The sequence below is a fragment of the Rhamphochromis sp. 'chilingali' genome (genome assembly GCF_963969265.1).
Source record: "Rhamphochromis sp. 'chilingali' genome assembly, chromosome: 1".
Taxonomy (NCBI): domain Eukaryota; kingdom Metazoa; phylum Chordata; class Actinopteri; order Cichliformes; family Cichlidae; genus Rhamphochromis; species Rhamphochromis sp. 'chilingali'.
Window position 1 is genome coordinate 67,873,877 of NC_137929.1, and position 25,248 is coordinate 67,899,124.

At 42.2% G+C, this 25,248-nt stretch overlaps 3 protein-coding genes across 6 annotated transcripts in view; 1 reads left to right on the forward strand and 2 right to left on the reverse strand.

The window, feature by feature from the left end:
* The window catches only part of LOC308397153 (butyrophilin-like protein 2), an 86,614-nt gene that overhangs the window by 48,257 nt on the left and 13,109 nt on the right, over nt 1–25,248 (reverse strand). The gene's annotated exons all lie outside the window — the stretch shown is intronic.
* Nucleotides 2,619–8,808, forward strand: LOC308398330 (uncharacterized protein). 4 transcript variants are annotated; one of them, XM_080884902.1, is made up of 6 exons: nt 2,619–2,718; nt 3,694–4,044; nt 6,150–6,476; nt 6,566–6,667; nt 7,515–7,828; nt 7,902–8,808. In XM_080884902.1, exons 1-6 carry the CDS (start codon nt 2,682–2,684, stop codon nt 8,085–8,087), a joined length of 1,317 nt encoding a protein of 438 aa, XP_080741028.1. In that variant the 5' UTR covers nt 2,619–2,681; the 3' UTR covers nt 8,088–8,808. The 4 variants fall into 4 exon arrangements, with proteins under 4 accessions (XP_080741028.1, XP_080741027.1, XP_080741029.1 ...); XM_080884901.1 differs by having other exon boundaries at nt 2,636–2,766; XM_080884903.1 differs by having other exon boundaries at nt 2,636–2,766; nt 7,515–7,847; nt 7,902–8,085.
* On the reverse strand, nt 14,114–24,886 carry LOC308412654 (V-set domain-containing T-cell activation inhibitor 1-like). The gene is made up of 5 exons (XM_080907170.1): nt 24,793–24,886; nt 17,050–17,217; nt 15,491–15,827; nt 15,238–15,336; nt 14,114–14,560 (listed from the first exon to the last, which is right to left on the reverse strand). The coding sequence occupies exons 2-3, from the start codon at nt 17,087–17,089 to the stop codon at nt 15,520–15,522; spliced, it is 348 nt and encodes a 115-aa protein (XP_080763296.1). The 5' UTR covers nt 17,090–17,217; nt 24,793–24,886; the 3' UTR covers nt 14,114–14,560; nt 15,238–15,336; nt 15,491–15,519.

Consider the following 25,248-nt stretch of genomic DNA (forward strand, 5'->3'; position numbering starts at 1 on the left):
CTGTATAACAGTCTGGTACGGGAACTGCTCTGCCTCGGACCGGAAGGCGTTGCAGAGGGTCGTGAAAACTGCCCAGCGCATCGCCGGAGCACCACTTCCTGCCATAAAAGACATCTACAGGAAGCGGTGTCTGAAAAGGGCTGGGAAAATCATCAAAGACCCCAGTCACCCATCACATGGACTCTTCACCCTCCTGCCCTCTGGGAGGCGCCACAGGAGCCTCCGGACTAAGACCACCAGGTACCGGAACAGCTTCTTCCCCACAGCTGTCAGACTCCTGAACTCTGCCTCCTGACATCTGACCCACGTTAAACTCATGGACTGAACATACACACACCCACAATGGACAACTGTACCCTCAAACACAATAATAACATGGACTGAACCACCACTCACAACCACTAGCACTTTATATAGCCTCTGTAGAAACTATCTACACCCTCACTTATCTTAACTGCACTACTGTATAGCTCTGTGTAAATAATCATTCTGTACATTCGATAATCTTTAATCCTACAACTGTTTACAACTTGCATAGTTCCCATTTCTGTATAGCTGTATATCTCAGATTTCTGTAAAGTTATTTATTTCATATTCTGTATAGTTTTTCATATTTATATCCTGTTCATATCCTGTACATAGCCTGTACTCACTACAGCCTGTACATACTTAGTTATAGAATATTCACAACATACTTCATACCGTGTACATTATAACATACCATAATAGACCCATTTCTGTAATATACTCACATATCTATATTATTGCTAATATATATTGTAATATATCTATATCACTAAAGCACTTCTGGATGGATGCAAACTGCATTTCGTTGCCTTGTACCTGTGCATGTGCAATGACAATAAAGTTGAATTCTATTCTATTCTATTCTATTCTATTAACACATGTAACATGAAACTGCAGCTCTGCAGAACAGCAACCATTGCTGTTTACTCCCAAGAGGGAGTGGATGGGGAGCCGTTAGGAAGTCTGATGTTAGGAAGCCTCACATACAGATCTGGAAATCTCCTCCTACTGTAAAAAACACTTGAGACTCATCTGAAAGTTTAGTCAGATAATGATTTTCCACCCTGGGCTGGAGGGAAATGAGCACAGTCTTATCTTTTAAATGTACATATTTGTAATTAATTAAAAATCAAACGCTGTGCCAGTTTCTGGCTTTGCTTGAGAGTGTGTCCAGCAAACCTGATGGTACAGACTCTTAAAATCAAACACATCCAAACTCTGAGGCTGTGAGCAAAACACGAAGCACTGAGGCCAAGAACAGCTGTAATCCTGTGTGATTATTACAGGAAGCACAGCAGTCTGTTCTCTCTTTGACTTTAGAAAATGATTTATTGGGATCAACACGAATGTTAACAGAGGGAGAATTTTACTGATTGTCTTAAAAACAATGCACCAATTTAATAACTCGGTGTAGAAAGTACTTTGTTACACTACTTGTTACATCACATTTACGTTACTGTGTAATACAACCTGGTTGTCTTAGAGTTATCACATAACAATATAAACCTGAGGCTGCAGTCTGACACACCCACACAAATCTGGTAACATTTTATATTACTGATGATTTAACAGTTTTTACTGAGCCAATTTTAATGGCTTTAAACTGGAGAAGGCACCAGTATACCACAGGTTTTTGGTTTGACTCTACTAGCACACTAGTGAGTACATGTCATATGTTTTCAGATTCTAGACAAGATATTGTTTTTGATATAATTCATTTAATCTATAGACTCAAACATCGAGGGATAGAAATACATTCTTATGGATTCCTGCACATATCTGTGTAGATGGAAATGAACAGGCTGATACGTTTGTTAAAGGTGCAATAAGAAATAATCATGTAGATATGAATATAAACACAGTAAAGATGAGGTTAAAAATGGCCTGTATTTATATAGTCCTTTATAATAGTCCCTAAGCACTTTACACAACCAGTCATCCACCCATTCACACACTGGTGATGGCAGCTACATTGTAGCCACAGACAGAGGTGAGGCTGCTGGACACTGGCGCCACCAGTAGGCAGCGGGTGAAGTGTCTTGCCCAAGGACACAACAACTGAGACTGTCCGAGCCGGGGCTCAAACCGGCAACCTTCCGATTACAAGGCGAACTCCCAACTCCTGAGCCACGATCGCCACCTTAAAAGTATAATTAAGGTGAAGTTAATGGAAAAGTGGCAGGCATGATGGGACAGAGAAGGTAAAGGTAGATAGTGGGACAGTAGAAGAAGTCAGAGAAGTAAAAAAAAAAAACGAGGATATAATTTCGAGAGTAAGATTTGGTCACACAGGGTTAAATAGCACACTTAAAAAGATGAATAAGCACGAGACAGGAGACATTTGATCATGTAATGTTAGAATGTGGTAAATATAGGTGGGAAAGGCAAATACAGAAATCTGAATCACAGAAAAATAGAGTTCAATTAAGGGTAACATAAATATTTCAAATGAGTGCCGGTCATGGAGTTTATAGAGCGATATTTGTGTTTTTAAGAGCAACAGCTGTTTATATGAAAACAAAGGTGTAACGATGTCCAGAAGGTGGCGGTAATGCACCTGAAGCTGTTTGCCAACCGCTACACAAGGATAGAAGAAGCAGCAGCAGCTGCAGGCTGTGGTGGCATCGAGCAATAACGGAATTTTCTCCCGGAGAATGAAGACGTTGCTGACGTCACTGCTCCTCGTGCTCGGTAGGAAAGTCGCTCTGACCCTGTTTGAAGGCGCACGCGCTCACTCAGGTGTGTGCCTTCCAACAATAAGAAGTGTAACGTGAGTTTACTGTGAATCCGCGCGCTGTCCTGAACTTCACCATGTGATGAACCGTGTGTGTCTGCGGCCTGGTGGGGGCGCTGTTCCTCTGTATCCGCTCTTCATGACGCACTGGAGCAAATATTTAACCCTCACGTCACCCGGCTGAGGGCACCGCCCTGTTTGTCGGACAGTAATGATGCGGAGCTGGACTCTTAGCTGGGCTGTTGCTGCTGCAGAGTTTGTGTCATGTTGTGTTTTTAACTGGTAGCGAGTGAAGCTGTAGATCATTTAAACATAGGATACAGTTCATCTTCTCTATAAATCCTCTTTTTCCAGCAACACTGAAAACAACCAACTGTTAAAACAAACAAGCAGCACAAAACAATATGAAGCAGTATAGTGGAAGCCATTGTTGACAGTCACCTCATGCACTGTTTGTATATCCATGTCCACACATGCTTCAGTGGATGGCTGCACATATTTTGCACAGTTAGCTGCTGTTGTGTAAAAGCAGCAGGTGTCCACAGAGATCTGACTTAAGATGAGGATAAAAAGTAAAAAGCAGCTTTTCTTCTGTTTTCTGCTTCATGTGTGCTGAGTCAACAATGTTGTGTTGATTAGACGTCTAAGCAGCGTCTAAATGTCAGGGTTTAAATGTGAGGCTGTCAAGACGTCGAGCAGGAATTTGCAAAGTGCTGAAAGCTCAAAAAATCTCTTCCTTCTCTTTTCAACAAGCTCAGAAGATGTTTTTCACCTCAGTGTAAGGAAGTCGTCACTAACCTCTGATGCCTTTGAAACATCCGTTGGTTTTGTGTAATTACTCATTGTGTGGCTGTGATGGACGTTGTATGTTTGTAACTTTCTGAAGCCAACTGAAACACTCAGTTTGTGTTCTTGTTTGTGTCTCCTGCCAGTTTCCCAGCATGCCCTGACTGCAGTGGTGGAGGTGTATGAGGGCGTAATGTCTGTCCTGTTGCCCTGCAAGCACTCAGGTTTTATCCCTGAGGATGACCCCACAGTGCTGTGGACTCGTAGTGATCTCAATCCTAAATCTGTCCATGTGAGACGAGAAGAAGCAGATGATCTCAGAGGGCAAAACCAGCGTTACAGCGGGCGCACGTCGATGAGGCCTGATGCTTTGGACTCTCTAGACTTCAGCCTCACTCTGAGAAACCCAACAAAGACTGACAGCAGCATCTACACCTGCTCCATCAGTGATGGGACAGAAGATCAGAGACTGAGAGACATCCAGCTGCAGGTCAAAGGTCGGTAATTAACCTGACCTGAACAGAATGAACGTTTTGGGATCTCTTAAAGTAAGACGTCTGTTAGTGGACTGGTGGTGCTGAGAGAAGCTTTAATGAAGTCAGTCAGGAAAAGAACCTGAAGATCCCAGTGTGTGATCCAAACATCTCTGCTTTTAAGATTAGACATCAGACTTTCATTTTGATAAAGCTCCCTGTGATCTGGATCTTAGTGCTGCTGCTACAGGCTGAGGCTGCCTGGTTTATGGTCTGTCTGAGCTCCTCTTTCTCCTCGTTCTTCCCCATCACCAAGTCATGCTCATAGATCTTTGAATTCTTTTCTGTGTAAAACACTCCAAACTCGAGTGCTCTCACAGATGGATGAAGGTGAAATCAACGTGGTAAGAAAATAGTTGGAGGAACCTAATTAGAAAGGGAGAGATTCAAGGATTCAGGTCAACAAGCTGCTGTGACTATCAGTCATTGCTAACAGCTAAAGTGTAGCTTTTACATGTTTCAGTGCAAGTAGGGCTGCACGATTTTGCATAAAATGAGAATCACGATTTTTTGGCTTAGAATTGAGGTCACGATTCTCTCACGATTTTCTTTTCCAGTATAAATATTTATTGCACTTATTTACTGCACATCAACTTCGTAACAGGTGAGACTGAACATAAAAACAATAAATAAACATAAAAACAACAAAGTGTTGTACTGCTTGAAATTCCGTCTCCACCGTTGCTCGACGCTGCGTGTACAGAGCAGGTAGTGCAACAATAGAAAAATAGTTGCGGGACGGCACTGTGTAGCGTTTGTCTAGGGTGTTGATCATTTTCCTAAATCCCTCGTTTTGCACAGTGTTGATGGAGCCATATCTTTGGTCAGGTGATAAGTGATAGCCTCCGTAATTTCTTTGTGCCTGCGGGAGTTCGACGGGTATAGGGAAGCGCTGTATAAGGTTCCCGTTATTGATGTTTGGGTGGTTGACCGGGACGGATTTTCTCCTGTCACTTTCTCGTCATCCCTGACGTGCTCTCCGTGGTTTTTTCCTGCTAATGTTAGCATCACACGGCACAGCTTCTGTATCACGTGGTATAAGGCTCCGCCCTCGTCATTTGTTGAGCAGGAAGAGAGAGCGCTTGTTTTCATGCAGAGTACGTCCCGGATCAAAATGCGGTACAATCGTCGTCTTTTTTTTTTTTTTTTTTAAATCGTTGTCATTTGGAAATGAGATCGCACATAAGTATGAATCGAGATCGCGATTTTCTAACGATTAATCGTGCAGCCCTAAGTGCAAGTAAGGAATAATCCAACAATAGCTCTTCCAGCCTGATTAAAACCCATGTTAATACACACTGTATGTGTTTGCATCATATATAGTCAGGACTACTGAGCGATGGTGGTGGACCACCTAGAACAGAAATGCCAGGGACGATGTTTTTGTCCCAGCCCATTAAAGTCAGTCTGTCGGCATCTCTCAGGTTTCATTACAACTGTTCATTTTAAAGCTCAGTTTTTAAGAGCCTAGTTTCTTTTGCAGGATGTTTCACAATATAAATATATGTAATTTATCAAACACATCATATACAAAACTAATATGTGATTAAAACTATGACATTACATGTAAGCATTAAGTCTAACGTCTCTTCTTCTCCTGTCCTCTTTCTTATCTTTGTCCATCTTCTTTCCTCTCTGTCTGAATTACAGCAGCTGGACCTTTAGCTGCGACACACTGTGAGACAAACTGCACACAAACAGTTTGTGTGTTTGCTGATGTTTGTTAACACTGCATTTGAAATTAGCTGACACTTAAACATCACGCGGTGTCCGCTCACTTCTCCAGTGCAAGCTAGATTCTGTAGACATGACTTACGGACACGTGCACTCCCACTTCATCCCTGAGTAGAAACACTAAACCTAAAGTAACCAGCCTGTTTTGAAAATGTAAGAAGTAGAAAGTTCTGATACCTGAAAAATTTACTTACGTAACAAAGTATTTGTACTTTGTTACTTGTGACTCAGTAACATTGATACCCAGATCTAGTAGGTCACGGCTATGCTATTACTTAAAGTGTGTCTGCTGATTCTTCTTCTACAGTTGATATTGTGGTTTCTCGTCCTCTCAGACCAGCAGGTGGAGGTGAAGGTTGTTGGAGGCTCAGACTCCGTCATCCTGCCGTGCCAAATCAAACCTGACCTGCCTGAGGACACCACAGTGGAGTGGACTCGCTCTGACCAAGAACTGGTCCATGTGTATTCAAACAGAAGTGACGACCTGACGAAACAGGACGGACTTTACAGAGACCGAACAAAGATGAACGAAGACCTGCTGAGAACTGGAGACCTCAGCCTGACCCTGAAACAGCCCACAGAGAGAGACGGTGGAGGATACATCTGCACCATCTACAGGGACAAAGACATCCTGAGACAGAAAGTAGTGCTGCAGGTCAAAGGTCAGAGCTGCAGATTAAGACCAAAGGTCAATGCAGGAGGTTAAGGTCAGAGTTCAGAGGTCATGTGTTTGTTTAATGTTTCTCCACAGAACCGTTTCCATCCTGGGCCACAGCTCTCCTGGTTTTCCTGCTTCTTGTTCTGGTTGTTTCTGCGGTTCTTTTATTTAATTTCTGGCATCACATCATGTCATGTGAGTGTCTCCTACTACACTACCCATAATGCCACAGCATGACTTTACTAAACAGTGTGTGCTGCATTGATCTGACACAGAGGCTGCATGTGGACAAGCTGTTCTTCTTCTGTGGTGGTAAACAGCAGCTGACATGGAAAAATGCTGACAGTAAATGTTCCTCCTTGAGTTGTGCTCAGTCATGTGGTGGAGAGCTTCAGATGTTCAGACACACGAGATCTTCATGGTTTCTGTGCTGATGTGTGTGAGACATGGCCGACTGTGGAGTCACCGATTATTTCATGAAGTCTTATCTCGGCTTCCTAGAACCTCTCCTGCTCAAGCCTGTGAGCATCACCCTGTTGTCTCGTCACACAGCAAACTAAAGATCCAGGAAACACAAGAAATTGAAAATAATCAAATCTAAAATGAAACACATATTTAAAAAGAGCTAATGTATTAGCTCTTTTTAAATATTAGTCTTTTTTAAACAACAAATGATGTGCAAATAGGAAACTAAATATATTTTCTGTCCACAAGTTCAATAAAGATTCAAATGAAATCAAAGCGATTTTATTTTCCCGTCCAAAATAAAGTTTCCAACTTTTACAGATGAGTCATTTTATAAATTCACGACAGCAGTGGACGTGCTCTGGAGTGAGGCTCACGCTTATCTTTGTTCCCAGCTGCTGATAACCTGCTGAAGAAGCTCTGTCATGACTTCAGCCATGTGGGAGGTGCATGAGCCTCTTTACAGGACGAACTCATTCATGTACCTGTGCTTTTATTTGTTTTATGTTTAGAACTAACCTCTAAAAACCTGCTGTTACCGTCTGTACAGCTCATGTTGTGTTCATTGTCTTCTCAGTCATTCCGGTGGAGGTGGAGGTGGTGGAGGGGGCGGAGTCTGTCCAGCTGCCCTTCAAAACCACAAAAAACCTGCCTGAAGATGTTAAAGTGTTGTGGGAACGCTATGATCCCAGAATGAAGGCCCACGTGTATCACAACGGCTCCGACCTGCCTGAAGAACAGAGCGAGGTTTACAGAGGCCGGACGAGGATGAGGGGAGACCCACTGAGGACTGGAGACCTGAGCCTGACTGTGGAACGGCCCACGGAGGGAGACGGTGGGGAGTACAAGTGTTTGGTGTGGAGGAGGGGAGACTTCATCAGAAAGAAAACCGTGAGGATCAGAGTCAAAGGTGTGTGTGTGTGTGTGTGTGTGTGTCTTTGACTGTCTTGTGTCTCCTCTGCAGGAAGAGTTCAGGTCCAGGATCAAACTGCTGGTGAGCAGCTCTGACATGAACCATCACTCCTCCACGTCCAGCACTGTGGGGAAAGCTGTGGATTGTAAACTTTCAGTCACGTATCAGCTTCCTGTCACACACGAGGACTTCCTGTTAAGGTCAAAAGTTCATCTATCAGCAGCTTATGCATCGTAAAACTCCACCCGAGTGTTTCAGAGGATGATGATTCTCGATGGTGGTCTTTTCAGAGCTCAGTGTTTGGGCATAAAATCCCAGATATGACCCACAATGATGGACAGCAGCGCCACTGCAGTATCAGCGGTGCTGGTTATTCATCATGTGTGTACTTTAAAGGAAGGAACGAGCAGCAGCATGAGAATAAGCTCCATGTGTGCACTTCCAGAGAGGATGCGGCTTCATCAGATGCACAAATCAGCAGTTGCATTTGAGCTTTATTAGCAGAGCCTGTCGCTGAGCTCTCTATTTAAACTTGAATCAGTCTTTTGCAGTAATTTGAACATGTTGGTGCTCACAGTCAGAGCCCTGCATATATCAGTGAGTTACTGCAACCATACGTAACGTCTGGCTCTCTGAGGTCAGCTGATCAGTGCTTGTTGGCTTTCTATTCATTATAAAGTGATCGAGCTTCATTACATTTAATAAAATCATGTGAAGAGTGAAAGGATGGAGGAACAGAACTGCTGAAGTGCAGTCTGTTTACATATTCAGTAGGGCTGCAACGATACACAAAATTCACGGTTCGGTTCGGTTCGATATTTTTTCCATACAAAAGAATGTTCATGCTTTTTTAATTTGTCATTTATTAAAATGATAAATATATATTTTAACTCAAAAGTAGTTTTTAAATGTAATGTTGCTGAAACAACAAAGTAATAAAGAAAATAAATATATCTGATTGAGGAATCACTCATCTTTTGAAAAGAGAGTTTATTACAGAGAAATGGCTCTTTCCAAAATAAAAGCCAATAAATAAAACCAAAATAGTTCCAAACGCCAGATCTGAATGAGGGTGGGGGAGGTTCAATTTGCCATGTTGCAAGGAGAGCTTAACTTCTGTCTCGCTAAGCTAAGTCGAGCTTAGCTTCTGTCTGCTAGCTTGCCCTGCGCTCAGTGAATCTGCGTTCGACTGCTCCGCCTAGGCTGCACTGTCGAGCGCAGATCCACTGAGCGCTCAACACAGACAGCATCGTCAGAAGGAAAGTTGATAAAATAAATTACAAATGTTGTATTGTTCGATACATATGCGTACCGAACCGAAAGCACTGTATCGAACGGTTCAATATCGATACGAATATCGTTGCACCCCTAATATTTAGGGATAACTATCGTGCCAATGACAGAATATGTTTCTAATTATGGAAGAAATGTCTTTATTAATAATAGAAGAATTGGAGCTGGTGCACGCCTGTTTCACTGACTGTTACAATCACTGTTTACACGTATGAATATCTATAACTATGCAAATATTCTTAAAGTTATTTTATCCTTTCTTTAAAAAATATCTGTTTGTTGCAAAAAAACATATAATTAAAAGTCAATTGACCTTTTTTTTTAACAACTGTTGGATTATTCAAACAGGGGTGGATCTATGGGGACAAGGGGGGGCAACTGTGTCCCTCCTGTAGAGCCCGCCCCCCACCACCACAACTTCTGTATTCTCAAAACACTTTTCACCTGTTCTTGTTTTTCCGGTGCACAGTGGGAGGTTTTCCCCTCTAAAACTTGTTAAAATCCTCTTGTTCTTGTTTTTTACAGCACATGATGACACAATAAGTACAGGGTGGGCCATTTATATGGATACAGCGTAATAACATGGGAATGGTTGGTGATATGAAAGTCCTGTTTGTGGCACATTAGTATATGTGAGGGGCAAACTCCTCAAGATGGGTGGTGACCATGGTGGCCATTTAGAAGTCGGCCATCTTGGAAAACAACATTTGCTTTTTCAATAGGCAGAGGGCCATGTGACACATCAGACTTATTGAAATGTCACAAGACAAACAAGGGTGTGCTTGGTTTCAACGTAACTTTATTCTGTCATGTCATCACAGCTGGTACAAATTAGACTTACAGGCGACCGCTTCTGGTCCCCAGGCCGTATGTTTGAAAGTCAATAAACAACACTGAGAGGCAGTCGACGGTTTGATCTCCTACAAAAATAAAATTAAGTAGAGCCTGAAATCTGTTCTAATAGAAACTGTGTGAATCCTCTGTGGGGCTTTGTTTTGTTACAAAAACATCACAAATATGAATACTGCATAAATCCTGGAACACAGCATTTATATTAGCTGTTGGAGTCCAGTCACTCTGACATGTGTGACTGTAGATCTTGGCTGTGTGCTGGCCAGCTGTCGCGTCTCACTCCAGCTCGGAGGATCCAAGCGATGCTGCTCCATCTGCATTCTGCTGGCCTGTCTCCTCCTCCTCCTTCAGTCTCTCCTCCTCCTCCTCCTTCCATATGGTTCAGTGAAGCCTGTAGCTCCACCTGCCTGACAGCAGCTACCAGCAGACAACATGCACCTCCTGTCACATCTCCAGGATGTCTGAACACGAGCCCACGTCCACGTGAAGAGACCTCATTAAAACAGCAGAGCTGCGATCAAATGTTGCGCTCAGTGCGCATCTCAGTCACAGCTGCGATCAGCTGAGCTATGATCAGACATGAAAAAACACCGCTCATACTTAAAACTGTTTCCTGAACAAATCGAATTTATCTTCGTATTTATTGATTCATGTACTGATTGATTTTGCCCTCCAGAGTCAACAGCTCATTTAACAGCCTGTTTATCGTATGTAACATTGTCACCATGACTACGAGTCGTTACTCGTTGTTAGACAGCAGATAATAACATGGCTGTAGTTCTCATTATTTAAATCATGATATAATCAGAGGCCTTGTACTTGTACTCAAGTAAGAGTAGCATTACTTTGAAATATTATTACTCGAGTAAAAGTGAAAAGTTACTCGAGTAAGAGTAAAAAAGTACTTGGCAAAAAGACTACTCAAGTAGCGAGTAACTGTTTGAAATGTCCGATTTATTTTTTAAATAAATGTTATCAGACAAACAAAAATAAATAAATATACAAATTTTACCATTTTCAACAGGAATACATGTTAAAACATCAACAAAATAAGGCACAACTATTCTAATTTCAGTTTTTCACAACATAAAGCTTTTCTCACCAATACCGACAGTAAATAATATAAATATATAAACAGTGCAAACAATTTCCAGTGACAAGATATGCTGTAAACTTTATGTTCATGTTTGCTCCACATGGCACAGCAGCCTCAGAGGAAACAGAACGAGGCATCCTCATTATTTAAATCATGATGCAATAATAATACTTTAATTAATAATAATCACAGTGTGCCTGTAGGCTGTACTGTGAGCTCTACACAGAAGGGGGAGTTCCACATAACCCGTGGCAGCTTGTTGTCACGTGACACCTCATTACTCAACAGCTAGGAAGGTGTGGGGGCGTGGCTTGTGCCTGACAGCATGCGAGCGGCCTCCCACAGGCCCGACCTTTCTGCTCCTTACAACAGGCTCGTTACTGTGGACTTATTTCGTTTATGTGGAATTATTATTTCACGTCACGGCCTTGGAAACACTGCTTTAAAACACCGCGTGGCTGTTTTTGATGTTACCGCTTCTTTTCATTACACGCGCCTATGTAAAAGAAAATAACATCCTCTCGTGATTATTCCTGCTGTGGATCGTGGAGACTTTAATCACATTAACATTATGTATATTTATAAATAATATATGAACATCTTACTGGAAGAATTACTCCATGCAGACTGGTGGGTGAGCCTCGTTCACGCCCACCAGCAGAGAAAGAGAGCGAGCTCGTCTCTGCTGTCAGGGAGGAGAGAAAACAGGAAGAGGCTTCAGCTCTGACCCCCACGGGCTCTACTTTCTTCTACTTTTAACAGAAAATGTCATTTACAGCGCTAAGTGACGTCATCCTCACTCCGTTACTCACATGAAGAAAATATTCATACCGAAAAAGAAAAACAAGAAAAAGACATTTATTCATTAATAACGTTTATGAAAGAGGAGCCTTTTCTTTCTTTATTCCCACCGAAGCTTCTGTTGTGAATATCTCACAAAAGATTTAAAGATGTATGAAATGAGCTCTCGGGATTGGTCAGAATTAACCAATAAAAAGGTGCTAAATTTTAACCATACAAAATCAGACAAACACGTCCAAACTCTGAGGCTGTTAAACACAAGCATGAGGCCAGAAACATCGGTGACCAGTGCGGGTATTAGAGGAGACACAGCCATCTGTCCTCTCTGTGCTATTTATTCTGGACAACACGGATGCCAACAGGGTCAGTGTTCATCTGATTATTAATATTTAATATTAATAATTATTATAATTATGTTATCATTAAAATAATGAGCACTACAGCCATGCTGCTTTCAGCTGTCCAATAACGTTTGTAAGGACTCGTAGTCATAGTGATGATAATAAATATGATAAACACCGCTGACTCACTCTGGGAATTATTTATGGGAAATTATTACTTATGGGAAAAAACATAAATAATTCAGTTAATACATTAATCAGTAAATACAAACAGGTTTCGATTCGTGCAGGAAACCGTTTGAAAAATTGAAGGTAACTCAGCTGAGTGACGTGTGGTCTGCTGGTAGCTGCTGTCACGTAGGTGGAGCTACAGGCTTCACTGCGACATATGGAAGGGGGAGGGGCAGAGACAGACCAGCAGAGTGCAGGCGGAGCAGCATCACTTGGATCCTCCGAGCTGGAGTCCTGCTGTGAGACAGCGACAGCTGGCCAACACACAGCCAGCATGTACAGTCACACATGTCAGAGTGACTGGGCTCCAACAGGAAGAGCAATAAATAACAGGACGCAGCATTTATATCAGAGTAGAAACATCACCTGTGTATAAATGATGGTGTCAAACATATGGCCTGGGGGCCAGAAGCGGTCGCCTGTAATTCTAATTTGTACCAGCTGTGAAAAATAGAACAAGTGTAAAAAACAAAAAGGTTTAATTCAAATTTATCTGTGCAGAATTTTATTTTATTTTATCTTTTGCAGCAAGCACAAGACTGTGCCATGATTTTTTATTTCTTTTTTTATTATTATAAAATAACATTATTAATATATCCATATTCATCCATGTAAACAGGGATTGTAACAGTATAACAGGCGTGCACCATCTCCAGTCATCTATTATTAATAAAGTGATTTCTTCCATTAAACGTATAGAAACATATTCTGTCATTGGAACAATTTTATCCCTAAACATGTAAACAGACTGCGACACTTGGCTCTGTTCCTCCATCCTTTCACTCTTCACATGTTCTTATTAAGTGTAATCAAGCTCGATCACCTCATAAGAGAAATTTCAAGACAAACAGTCACAAAGTGATTAAAATTGTGTAAATGAAAAAAGTCAAAGGACGCCTGCACAGGTGGGACGTCAGCGTCTTTATTCAATCTCCTGTGTTATGTTCGGTACCCAGAAGCATCACCATCTGAAACACTCGGGTGGAGGCTCGCGATGCACAAACTGCTGATAGAGGAACTTTTGACCTTAACAGGAAGTCCTCGTGTGTGACAGGAAGCTGATACGTGACTGAAAGTCCACAGTCCACAGCTTTCACCACAGTGCTGGACGTGGAGGAGTGATGGTTCATGTCAGAGCTGCTCATCAGACTCACACATACTAAATGTTGTTTAACCACTGAAGCTCCAGGCTTATGTGTTTTTATTTCTCTGAGGTTTTTGGTAATGAGTATAAAAGCTCAGCATCATCAATGAAGAGAGAGTTATTCTAAAATGACGTTCTTGTATTTAGACTTTAGTTTTATTTTACATCATAACACAGTAAAGCTGTGATTATTAAGCAAAGAAAAAACACTTTATTCCTTTTTGTTACGAGGGTAAAAAATACGGTTGATGCTGCATTTGAGTTAATTGTTAACTGAGAAGCATGAGGGCACGTTTATCGTAGAGCTCGTAATCTTTACAGAGGTAGAAATGCAGGAGAGGACAGCAGTGGGAACAACCTCCACCTGAGAGGAGACGGGACCATCATATCATTGCCTACACATCTGATCTGAACACGCTCCGTCTTAGTGACTCAGTGTTTGTGTCTGTTTGATGTCAGTGGGGATAAAAACCAGAGGCTCTGATGTTCATGTGGACGCCTTTATTTCAGGTTCTGAGTGAACAGGAAGTTTCTGGACCAACAACGTTAACAAAGGACGGCGTTGTAGCCGCTGTAGTCAGTTTACTCACAGAAAAACCTCTAAATTCACCTGACTGCTGTAGTATCTGATTGTTGCTGTCAAAAGTAAACACACTCCGTCTACAGAGAGGCAGAAAGCTTCAGCTGCTGTGAGGTGTGTACCTGTGTCCACGCCTGTGGTTCCTACCAGAGGTCAGTCAGTCGTATCCTGTGCTCTCATTGGTCGCTTGAAGACTTCTTGACGCTGCAAATCACATCCCGTGTGCGTGATGATGCACTAAGAGCAGTTTGTCAGGCAGGTGTGTCTGTGTGTGGATCCTTGTGTGTTTGTAGAGCGTCTCCTCTGTGACGTCCTGATGAAGGTCAGCTGTGCTTTACAGGACGTCAGCATCCCCGTCTTCACGTTCACAGCCTGAAGAAGTGAGAGGAAAACAGAGAGGTCACACACACAGATGTCAGTGAGTCCACTCTGCTGTGTGAGCAGCTCTTCACTCCTGTTTCCACTGAGTCCTCTGACTTCAGTGATGACAGAGAGGACCAGACTGTGTCCTCTGGATCACTGTGGGACACCTGTAGCTGCTTCACTCTGCCCTGGATCAGCTGACAGCTTTGTAAACGTGTTTTCATGGGTTGGTTTGTTCCAAGTGAACTACAAACCATGTGACCAACTTCAGCGCCACAAAGAGGATTTACATGAATGTCGCGCTTAGTTTGCAGCTGGTACTGACTGTGCACGTCTATGCTGTTAGCTACCTCAGACTTACAGCATAGATGTGGTAGCTGATCACACTTACACACCATCAAGGAAGTTTTTTTATATCTGGAGTTTGTTTAGAAGCAGATCTGGACCACGCCTCTTTCAGCAGCGCTCTTATCGTAGGTCAAACCCTGAATCTGACGCTTCGTAGTCGGAATGAGGAAATCGGATTCTGACACTCAGGAGAAAGCTCAGGGATATTTGCCTGTTCACTTCATAACTCTCAACTCTTTCAGCTTCTGGAACAAATTTGTGTGAGTCACAGTCAAGGAGCCACCAAAGGACACCTGCTAACCATCGGCATTATGGGTAGTATAGTAGGAGACACTCACCTGACATGAAATAGTGACAGAAATGAAATAAAAGAACCCCGGAAACTATAAGGACCAGAACCAGGAGAAACACGAGAGGCTCCCAGTATGACCACTGCTCTGTAAAGACAGACAACAAACAGTGTGACCTTTGACCTCTGAGTCCATGTAATCTAAGCTGTATTGAGCCAACAAAGTCCTTTGATTGTAAAGTAAAGACTACTTTCAGTGATGTAATCTTTATCAACAGCAGTCGCTGAAGCTTCTTGCTGACCTTTGACCTGCAGCTGCACATCTGTCAGTCTAATTTGTCCTATCATCTCTGATGGAGCAGGTGTAGGTGGCGCTGTCAGACAGTTGGAGGTTGGTCAGGTTCAGGCTGAGCTCTCCAGTTTCCAGAGCGTCAGTCTTCATGGATGTTCGGCCGCTGTAACGCTGGTTTTGATCTTTCAGTTCGTCTCCTTGAAGCTGACGCTGGTGGACGGTGGGAGGACTGAGGTCGGAGCGACTCCACACCACTGAGGGGTCAGTCAGATCGAAAGTGTCAAACTGACAGAGCAGGATGAACGAGTCCCCCTCATACAGCTCCACACCAGAGGCATGCTGGGAAACTGTGAGGACATATAGAGAGACACCGTGTGTCATGTTTGAGGTAATAATCACGGTCAGACCTGCTTACAGACGTCAGAGCAGACAGAATGATGATTACAAATGTTGAATTCATTTTCATTCATGCAACATGAATTAAACTGGAGAGGAAGCCCATCATCCAAAGATGCTAAACACAAAGCACATCAAACAGGAAAGCACAGGAAAGGAACAGAAATCTTCAAAGTAAAACAGGAAGTAAAGTGTAAAAGGGCCAGAGGATAAAAGGAAACCATTTACAAGCACAAGCAGAGTGATACAGGATTAAAAGTGAAAATGCTAAAATGCTAAACAAAGGAATCGGGGCGGGGGGTATCTTGTAGGCTGGTTTACAGGCACCGTCAGGCCTAGTGAGGGTGTCCCGCCACCCTCACTAATGAGGGTGATGGATGATGACACACGCATGCTGCTGATCAGCCTCGTCTGGGGGAGCTAATTAGGAGAGTCGCTGAGCACCCATCGTTCCGTGACAAACCGTCGGCTCAATCAGTACACAAAGCCGTTGTGAAGTGTGTGGTCTGCAGCTTGTGTGAGGTTTCTTACGGCTGCATTTGTTGTTTCACGCAGGATCGCGGAAACAGGAGGACAAGCAAGCGCCAGGAAACAGAACATATTTTCAGTATAGTAATTATGAATTACTTTCAGTAATTAGCATAATGCAACACTTTTATGAACACTAAGGAATAATGTAAGTAATGTAAGTAATAGATTACTTTTTGGAGTAACAACCTCACCACTGACTGTGACCTGATACAGTCTGATGCTGTTCATGCAACCACCGTGCCAGCTAACAGAGCATATCCACCAGTACCTATGAAGACTCGTGCTAACCACTTTCAGATTCATTTGCATCTAAATTCTGTTTTTTCTTTCACTGTTGCAAAGTGCAAACATGACAATTTTCATGAAGTTAAAAAGTAATCTATTACAGCTTTAAAACAGGAGACAGTTGATTTAGCCTGAAATCTTGTGTTGCCTCAAGTCAGTCGCTGCGTTGATGTTTGACAGATTTCAATGAAAGTTTCTGGTTGGAGCAACAAACAGAGCTCAGATTGAGCTCTAACCAGACTTCAGGCTGACTCATGGCTCTTTAAACCTCTGTTCAGGTGCTGATCATGTCTGTGACGATGATCAACCTGCAGTGAGTGCAAACAACCTGCATTCAGACTTCAGAGAGTTTCTTACCGTCGATGAGGAGAAGCAGGAACAGCAGCAGCATCTTCATCCTCCTGTGAAGTCGACACCAGCACAGATGCCGTTAAACACTCGGACGCTCCTCTGCAGCTGCTGACGCACAAATCAAACGTTCCTCTCGGCCTCTGCTGTCTGTCTGTGGCAGGAAACCACCGAGAGCTGATATGAGATAAAGAAGCACCAGTTTCAGTGTTCGCTGCTCTTCATCAGTCTGAGCTGCTGTGGTGATTCTCCTGAACTCTCATCTATGTTTTAATCGTTTCATCTTTATGCATATTTATATGCAGCACATGTTTTAGCCTTCAAGTTTCATTTTTTATTTTCATTTTAACTTCATCAGCTTATCTCAGCTCCCAGCAGCAAAGCTTTGGTCTGACACAGGTTCTCTTCATGCAGATGTAAAATTTTACTGTGTTTGTTAAACTTCAGTCTGAGTCTTTCCACCGCAGGAGCTACATCTATTTGTATTTTAGAAAAATAGAGTCCATGAGTGACTCAGACATCAGCGCTGTGAAGCATCTTCAGCACACAGTTGAAACCAGTGACTCACACTGGAGGTGAATGTAATCTTGCATCTATGCGGGTCAGCGATCCTCGAGAGGAGTGAAGACAAAATGTACAAACTGACCTCAGTTCCTGGATCAACGAGGTCTGTGTTCATTATGCAGTAAGTAGCAGCTCAGCCTGATGCTGCTGTTGCACTTTGAATTTATCCTGTGGACAGTTTTGGGATCGGCCTCGTTGTGAGTCCACATCAGTGCAGTGACAGACTTTAAACTTTCACTCACCTCCACCACCACAACCAGGGCATGCTGGGAAACCGTGAAGACACACAAACAGCAGCATGCTGTGGATTTCTTCCACAGAGCACACAGTGGACTGAAGGTCAAAGGACCTGCAGAGCCCAGAGAGCTTTTAGAGAATGAAGGTCACAAATTGTGTGTTTAGCCTGAAAGCTAAAACCACAGCAGTTAACGGGACCCACCGATGCACCGACGCTACATTCATGCTGAACCTTGATGTGTGTTAGAAACCAGAGAGAAATCCTGGATATGATGAACCTGCTCCATAGTTCAGGTTCTGGATCAGCTACAGTTTTATTTACTTATTTGTTTTTATTTATTTATTATCAGCTGAGTGATGAGGTGTCATGTGACCACCGTGTGCTGTGTGGAGCTGACAGCGTAGCCTACAGGAGACCCAGTTAAACCTTTATTTATGAAATCATTATTATCATAATGGTGCAGATTATAATTACACATGTCAATAATAATATGAGTTGTTGTGTTTTTAATCTCAGATCATAACTCAGCTGATTGCAGCTGTCACTGACATGCACACTGAGCGCAACATTTTAATGCAGCTCTGCTGGAGATGTGAGAGGATGTGCGTGTTGTCTGCTGGTAGCTGCTGTCACGCAGGTGGAGTCACAGCGAGCTGCCGTGAGCGGACACAGACTGCACATATAGGAGAAGATGGGAGCTGCAGCAGGAGAAACAGCCCAGCAGAGTGCAGACGGAGCAGCATCAGTTGGATCCTCCGAGCTGGAGTCAGAGCTCAGACACGGACATGTGCAGAGACCGGAGCAGCCAGCTCCAGCAGGTGTCCAATTCATGTAATAAAGCCACAGCAGCGCTCTGACTTTATTTTTAGATTCTTTCATGATGTGGAAAACCTGAGATTAATCTTGGATTTGTTTTCTTCACACACATCCTGGAACAATCTGGAGCTGTGTTCGTGGGCTTTGACAGGATCCTGTCTGTAATGATAATAAGCGGCTGTGGGACTGTGGCACACACGTTTCCATGGCAACAAATACAGAAAAACGTCAAAGCTTCCCTGTTATCGCCTCACAGCGTGTTCGTGTTCACACGTTGTGTTTTTAATGTAATCACAGTATTCCCACGGACACGTCGCGGTGCACCTTTCACTGACTCGCTAGATCTCAGGTTTATCTGTAAATTTATATTACACATAAATACACATATTTTTGTGGCCTAAAGGTTTTTTTATTTTCCTCAATTTTAATTATTTTAGTGGTAAAATCATAATTTTCCAACCTAAAAAATAATAATAGAGTTATAATGTGGTTTATGAGCGCATAGGAGGTGACATTTTCATTTTCTTTAGAATATGTTGCATAAAGAAAAATAGCTCTGTGACTTCATAAGAAATCTCTCTGGTCAACAACTTCCAGACTGAGTATTTGGTGGATATGCTCTGAGTATTCAGGATACAGGCGGACAAAATGGTGATGGCTAGCCAACCTGATATAGTGTCGGACAAACAGAGGATGACGGCCGTAGTGATAGATGTACCGAATGACAGCAAAAGCAGGAAGAAGGAACATGAGAAGCTGGAGAAGTACCAAGGGCTCAGAGAAGAGCTGGAGAGGATGTGGGACGAGAGGGGCATTATATTGTTTTATTTCATAAAGGTAAGTTGAGCATTTGTACTGCATCACTTTAAAGGACTGTCTCCTTCTCTGTATGAGATCTGTGAGTCTGTTTTTCTCTGGCTTCCTTTGATTTGAGTCAGAAACAACAACCTCACACCGACTCCATTCTGACATCCGGTGGCTGTTCTACCCTGTTTGGTGCCCTGGGCGAACACTCCCTCTGGCCTCTGTTGTGGTCAGTGCTATCCTCCATGCTGTTGCATGGTGGGGCAGCAGGTTGGGGGTCACAGATGCCAACAGACTAAATAAACTGATCCACAAGGCCAGTGTTGCACACTTGGATTAAGATGAATTGAAACCAGTGTAGCTTTGTGACTTAGTTTTTAAACTCAAAGGCTAATGCTCCTTACAGGAAATAAACATAAACAAAGGATAGTGTGATTCACCAGTCTTCATTCGCTGGTACTGGTATAGATCCACAACAGCGCCACTAGGGTTGCCAACCGTCCCTTAAAAAACGGAATCGTCCCGTATTTCGAAACAAAAGTACACGTCCCGTATTGAGCTAATAAGGGACGCACTTTGTCCCGTAATACAGTGAGAATCAAAAGTAGTCTATAACTTTTAATGGAATTAACGCTTTGTTTGAAAACATAACTCCCAGCCCCTCTCCTGCTTTGTGACCAATGAGCTGACAGCACACTTATGACAATTCGAGTATGACAAGTCAGATTACCGCTCATCTCATTGGTCGAGGAAAGGTCGCTTACGGAGAAAATACCGGAAGACAACAGATGACCACAACAACAAGCATGGCCAACAGGGGAACAAACGCAGACACTGCGGTGCAAGTCTCGGATGACAGTACACCTAAAGCTGGGCAAACACTGTGCGATTTTCAAACTGCACGATTGACTCGCAGGGGTTAGAAGTTCATAGGTCACGATGCAGGGTCTCACACTATACGGCCCGATGCTCTGATGCGACCTGAGAGCTCACACTGTGCCTCCGTTAATTGACTTGTGTCAAGCCAGCCTCCAATTCGAGACTTGCAGTCAAGCCAGCCTCCAGTTTGTTTTACGTTCCCTGTGTATTCAAAGTATTACGGGAATGGATGTGGAAACCGGATTTCAAAATAAAAGCCAACTTCGAGTGAATTAACAGATATGTTAAGAACATAATAACATATAATTTAGGCTTTTTTTTTTTTTTTACAAACTCTAATGTTAGATCTATATGACACAGCCTTGTACCCTAATTGTGCCCTGTCACTATCAAGGCCATCTTATTTTGGATTTCAAAGTAAAAGCCCTGTGAATCTTCATTTTTGAACTACTCTTTCAATGACTTCATAATGCTCTTAAAAGCAAAAGTTGTATTTCCAAATACTATTCGAACTTTATATCAACACTTTCCAACCACAGTCTTTTTCACAGTGATACCATATCAATATCAAGTCAGTCTGACTTTGCCTTTCATAGTAATGGCCCTTTGAAATTGCTGATATTTGACTTAATCTTCTAACGATTCAAAATGCTCTAAAATGAAAAATTCTTGTTTCCACAGGGTAATTCCACTTTAGATCAACAGTATACAGACCCACAGTGATACCATATCAATATCAAGTCAGTCTGATTTTGCTTTTCAAAAATAAAAGCCTTTTCAAATTGTCCATAATTGACCTAACTTTCAGTGATTTCAAAATGCTCTAAAATGGAAAATTCGTGTTTCCACAGGGTAATTCCACCTTAGATCAACAGTATACAACCACACAGTGATACCACATCAATATCAAGTCATTCTGATTATGTCTTCCAAAATAAAGTCCACTGTGAGCGACCATCTTTGAACAGAGGCCGGGGTTTACGACACCAACTGTCTGCCATCTATAATCCAGTTTTGAGATCCCTTCCCAGACGCCTTAACGCCCACTCACATCCTGGGCCATCTGATCTCAGGAATTCGCATGATAAGGTGGGGCCAGGTTTCACAATAAACCCACCCGAAACTCTGGCTGATTGGGGCCCACACCCAATTTCACACCTTGGCTCAGGTGATTAGAGGATCATCAGGGGGTCCTTTTGTCCCTCTGTGGGGGGAAACTCCCACTAGGTTTATATCTGGGACTCTCCACCATTTGACCTTAGAACTGAAGAAGCTTCTCGGATGAGAGGTGAAACGTCTTCAAGTAACTTAAAGAAGTTCAGACGCTTTTCTTTGCAAGCTCCTTTGACTTCCAAAATAAAAGACTTTTCAAATTGCCAAGATACGACCTACTCTTTTAAAGATTTCACAATGCTCTAAAAACGAAAATTGCTGTTTCCACAGGCTAATTCCACTTTAGAGCAACAGTATACAACCCCACAGTGATACCACGTCAATATCAAGTTATTCTGATTATGCCTTCCAAAATAAAAGCCTTTTCAAATTGCCAAGATACGACCTACTCTTTTAAAGATTTCACAATGCTCTAAAAACGGAAATTGCTGTTTCCAAAGGCTAATTCCACTTTAGAGCAACAGTATACAACCACACAGTGATACCACGTCAATATCAAGTCATTCTGATTATGCCTTCCAAAATAAAAGACTTGTCAAATTGCCAAGATACGACCTACTCTTTTAAATATTTGACAATGCTCTAAAAATGAAAATTGCTGTTTCCACAGGCAAATTCCCCTTTAGATCAACAGTATACAACCCCACAGTGATACCATATCAAGATTGCTGCCATTTCCTCGTGGCCAACTTACTCTTACAAAAGACATTTTAATGTTAATGAGATTTTTTTTAACTGCATAAATAAAGGTTATATAAAAGTCACTGCCAAAAACTGATTGCGGCTTCTACCTTGTTACACTAATGTTGTTTGTGGCTCAAGATGACTTTATGTCATCCATAAGGGATGCATTTGACATATGTTTCACATAGTATAGCCCAACAAGTTACTTATAGCAGTTTAAATACGAGCAATCAGTTTTTGGCAGACAATCACTTTTTGGCACAACACCGGCGCACTTTTTCCATAGGCATGCTTCTAGTGGTGGGCACATGAAGAACATGAGGGGCGTGAAAGCTCGGGGAACCCTTAACCAATTTCTTGTCCACCAGGCCACGGCAGAAGCACATATGGTATGTAAACATTGGTTTGCTTTTTTAAACCCTCTGGTTAAGGTTAATATGGGCATGTGCAGTGAATATCAGCGCTATGTGGCCAGAAGTGTGATAATATAACTTATTTTGTGTAATAAACGACTGCAAGGATAGATGATTACAACAAATAGATGACTAATACATAAAAGTAATACATAGATGAATAATGATGATGAGTTAAGATGCGTAATCATGGGAACAAGCGGGTTTACAAACAGGAGCAGCTGATTAGCATTAGAAAAGCTGAAATAATACCTCAACTGAAGCCAACTGTACTAAATGCACTATATGTGCACTGTTACAAGAATGTTTTTCGTTCTATTGCTTTCTATTAATTTATATAATTTTAAGTTAAGCAGGACAGAGTTCTTTTAAAGAAAGATTTACTTATATTCTCAAAAGTTAAGCATGACAGGCTTCTGTTTAAGAAAGAGACCTGTTTTACTGTGTTAATGTTGTCATTTTGAGCTAAAAATAAATGGCTAAATTATCATTTGTTTCCCATATGGTCATATCACAAAGAATATCCATCTGCTTAAATCAAATTCAAGTCAAATGGTTAAAAAATAATTTCACACACAAAAAAAAGAGCTACCACACTGGGAAGGGTGAAGACAACTAGGTTGCCCGGCCCTGGCCACGAGGTGTCCCTTATTTATTTTTCAGGGAGTTGGCAACCCTAAGCGCCACGAGGTTTCCACACAAACTAATTATTAGCTCCAGATGCTAATCATTAGCTTCATGGCTAATTCACATCTCTACCAATAACTTATATACTAATGACACATAGTGGGGATCAGTGGCCAAGTTTCCCACATCCACATCAACCCTGTGGACTTATCTTTAGATACATCTCAAGTTATTTTCCTATATTGTATCTGCTTACCTGCAAATGTATAGACACAGTGCATCGTTACACATTTGTACAATCTCACAGCTCTTTTAGGCGCACTGCTTTATGGTTAGTGGCTGGACTGATTTACTCAGCTAGAGCTGCTCGTTTTAGGGGATACTCCCTCTTGTGGTACAACGGAGCAATAACTACCCTGATTGATTATTTTACAACAACCAAAGAAAATGACATATTTGAACAATCAGAACATAAAAAAATATAATATTGTAACTAAAAGATTATGGCAGGGGTGTCTTGTTTTGTCTTTCTTGTCCTTGCACCAGTAATGTTGTGCAGCCCACGAACACAGTTCAACCGTAACACTAACACGAAATCATCAAACTGTAAATTACAAATTATAAACAGTTATTGATCCATTTACCACGAGTCCTAAAGCGTATATTTATTTTCTTACTCTTATATTTATTGTTTGTTTGCTTGCACTGCTGTAACTGGAGCCTCGTCGTCTCGTCTCTCTATATGCTGGACTGTTTGTAGCGGAGACGACAATAAAGTGACTTCAGCACAGCAGCAAGCAGGCGCACCGAGGGCTCTCGCGAATTTCGAAAAAAGAAAATCGGTACAAATTAGAAGCCTGTATCATGGTGTCTGCTATTTTTGTGTTTGTCGCCCATATCAAAAACCACCACTGACTATGTGTGTTAGAAGCCAGGGAGAAATCCTGCATATGACGAACCTGCTGCGTAGTTCAGGCTCTGCATCAGTGTACAGTTTTATTTACAGCTGGAGCTGTGACAGGATGTGCGTGTTGTCTTCTGGTAGTGCTGCCACGCCGGTTAGATCTCCGTAATCTGCCGTGAGAGGCCACAGACTGCACATAGGAGAAGATAGAAGCTGGAGGAGGAGAAACAGCCCAGCAGAAAGCAGACGGAGCAGCATCACTTGGATCCTGGAGTCAGAGCTCAAACACACACATGTGCAGAGACCGGAGCAGCCAGCTCCAGCTGGTGTCCGGTATAAATTCATGTAATAAAGCCACAGCAGCGCTCTGACTTTACTTCAATGTGAAGGTTCATTAAACACCCGAGAGTTTGATGTGCATAGAAAATGTCTGCTTGTTCGGAGTAATACTTCTAATGATGATGATGATGATATCAGCGGGCACCAAGGACGCGTCGGCCTGACTTTATCCTTCGCACGAAGTAAGCGAAGCATAAAACATTAAATATTAAAAATGAGCCGCTTTATATCCAACAAACAACAAAAATAATAATTATTCATGTTTATTCGCTGATATTAAAAAGATTTTCCTGACCCGCGTGGGCTCTTACCTTCATTTCTCCAGAGTTTAGAGTCTTTGAAAGCCTGAGATTTATTTTCTTCACACACATCCTTGAACCATCTTGAGCTGTGTTAGTGGGCTGCCTGTAATGATGCGTGGATGTCATAATAAGCCACTGTGGGGCTGTGACACGGTCGTTTCCATGGCAACAAACACGAAGCATAACGTCAAAGTTTCACACCGTTAACACCGTGTTAGTGTTCACACGTTGTGTTTTTAATGTTATCACAGTATTCCTACCTCCCACTGACTCGCTTCGCGGGTTTATCTGTAAATTTATATACAATACAATTTTATTTATATAGCACATTTAAAAACCACAGGTATGCCAAAGTGCTTCACAGAACGAGTCAGAGCAATAATAGGTACAAATACAAAACACAAAATACAAATAAAATATACTAACAGGCGGGTGACAAAACTAAGCAATAATAAACAGCATAGT